The sequence below is a fragment of the Chinchilla lanigera genome, unplaced genomic scaffold (genome assembly GCF_000276665.1).
Source record: "Chinchilla lanigera isolate Chin_1 unplaced genomic scaffold, ChiLan1.0 scaffold00036, whole genome shotgun sequence".
NCBI lineage: Eukaryota > Metazoa > Chordata > Mammalia > Rodentia > Chinchillidae > Chinchilla > Chinchilla lanigera.
In genome coordinates, this window is record NW_004955437.1 from 133,437 (window position 1) to 135,791 (window position 2,355).

General features: G+C 51.5%; 1 protein-coding gene across 1 annotated transcript in view; it reads right to left on the reverse strand.

The window, feature by feature from the left end:
• Ncr3 (natural cytotoxicity triggering receptor 3) overlaps positions 1–1,315 on the reverse strand; it is a gene marked incomplete in the record, with an annotated part of 4,392 nt that extends 3,077 nt beyond the window's left edge. The window contains 2 exon segments of the mRNA XM_013516929.1: positions 521–631; positions 781–1,315. Of these exon segments, the coding sequence (XP_013372383.1) occupies positions 521–563 (43 nt within the window).
• Positions 1,316–2,355: the final 1,040 nt, after the last annotated feature.

The following is a 2,355-nucleotide window of genomic DNA, read 5'->3' on the forward strand; positions in this document are numbered from 1 at the left end:
TTTTTTTTTTTTTTTTTGATACTGAGAATCAAAATCAGGACCTTGCACTTGCCAGGCAGGAGCTTGTGCCACTGAGCTATATCCCAAGGTTTTTCTTGTCTTTTTGAGACAGGGTTTCGCTACACATTTCAGGCTGGCCTTGAACTCACTTTGTAGCCCAGGCTGGCCTGGAACTTGCAGCAATCCTCCTGCCTCAGCCTCCCGCGTAACAATACTTCTTAAACATCAAATCAATACCCTTTAAAAAATCGACCAAAATCCTGGCTGCTTCTTTTAAGTCCCTCTTTCCTTCCAGCCCTTTTTGTGGTCCTTTCAATTTTGTCTTCCTGGGAAGGACGCAGGGGTGACCTGAGGGACTGTGAACCTGGGCCTTCCACCCTCCTCCTGTCACAGAGGTGAAGAGTTCGCCGCCCCCCGGCAGGGTTCAGACCCCAGAACCTGCTTCCCAGCATCCTTGTGCAGCCTCCCCACGCGCTCCCTCCCGCGCCGCGCCCTTAGCGTCCTGGGCAAACCCGGTCACCTGGGTGGACAGCGATGAAGATGAGCAGCAGCGGCCAGGCCATGCCAGAAGAGGGTGCCGTGCTGGGGACCTGGTGACATCTGAGACAGGAAGCAGTGGCCTGGCAGGGGACTGAGAGGCGGGGGCAGCGTTATCGGCCATAATTATACTGAAGCAACCCACTCATTCAGATACGTGGCAGGCAACAAAGTCAAGGACGCCCCGAGCGACAGGAACTCTAGCTTCAGCAGCGAGAGGAAGGGGGAGGGAGGGAGGACCACCTGTCGTGACCAGGCCTTCCGGGCACCACACCGGACGGCTAGCAGCTTCCTAGCACAACCAGGACCCACACATCCCTGGCCAAGGACCTCTGCGGCCTGGGCCCCGGCTTCCAGTGCTCGCCCCCTGAGGAGCCAGGACACTGCTGGCGCAGGGTCTGGTTCTGGGAACCCGCACGGCCGGGGTAGGTGGTTAGGAAGGCAGCGCCAGGCTGAGCAGGGAGAGGGCGAGGGGTGGGCGGGTGTGACCAGGATGTGGTTCCACCACCTTCTGAGGTTCAGAAAGACCAACCCTTTACCCAGAATGAGCCGGGGAGCGGCGCAGCGCCTCCCCCTCCCCTGCTCAGCCCCACCAGGCCGAGCCCAGCCACACCGGCCTTTTTTCCCCAGTCTGGCCTCCCTGAGGCTGCTCGAGCATTTCCACAAGTGAGGATGACCCGAGCTGATGGGAGTGGCAGTGGTGGCAGGGTTGCACCGCAGGGGCAAGAAGAGATACCTACGACCGCGGGATTTGGAGGCAGATTTATGTACATAGACGGGCACTGATCCGGATCATTCCAAAACGTCAGGCCTCGATCTCTGGTGGTCTAGGCCTTGTATGGGATACACAAGCAGGAAGTACAGAGGCAGAATGGCTTGTCAACTGGGGATTGTTTTTTTAATATCAAAACAAGACGATAGAGAGTTAACAATGGTTGTCATATTGCCTATTGTTACCTTCAAAGTAGTTGTTCAGGGGCTGGGGATTTAGCTCAGCGGCACAGCGCCTGCCTGGCAAGTGCAAGGTCCTGAGTTTGATTCCCGGTACCGGGAAAAAAACCAAAAACCAAAAAACAAAACAAAACAAAGTAGTTGTTCAGATTACCAGATACAGGCATGCAAAACTGATCAAACAATATAACTGTTCCTTTCAATGAACTAAGAGAAATTAGTAGTACAATTACCTTAGCTATCTTGTGTGTGTATATATATATATATTTCCTTTTCTCTTTTCCCCCATCCCGTTGTTCTTTCCTTTTGAGCAGTTTCCTTCCCTTTCACAATTTCTATTGTACCTTGTGGATCTTATTTACTCTTTCAGTTTCTTACACTAGGAAGACAATACAGTGCTTGGGGTTTTTTTTTGTTGTTATTGTTGTTTTTTTCCCCGGTACCGGGGATCGAACTCACAACCTTGCGCTTGCCAGGCAGGTGCTGTGCCGCTGAGCTAAATCCCCAGCCCAGCAATAAATGTTTACACATGCAATTCTGATTTATTTCACTTATAAGAATGGTTTCAAGTTGCATCCATTTACCTATAAAAGCCTCGAGTTTATCTTAATAGCTGAGTAATATTCCATAGTATAAAAAAAATCACATCTTTTTTAAGCATTCCTTCCTTGGTTGATGGACATTTGGATTGAGGATTGGTTTATACAATGTGCATTGCCGCGGGGAGTGGCAGATGCCTGTAATCCCAGCACTCAGGAAGCTGAGGCAGGAGGATTATTGTGAGTTCAAGACCAGCCTGGGCTACAAAGTGAGCTCAAGGCCAGCCTAAACTACAAGCGAGGCCCTGTCTCAAAAAGACCCCCCCCC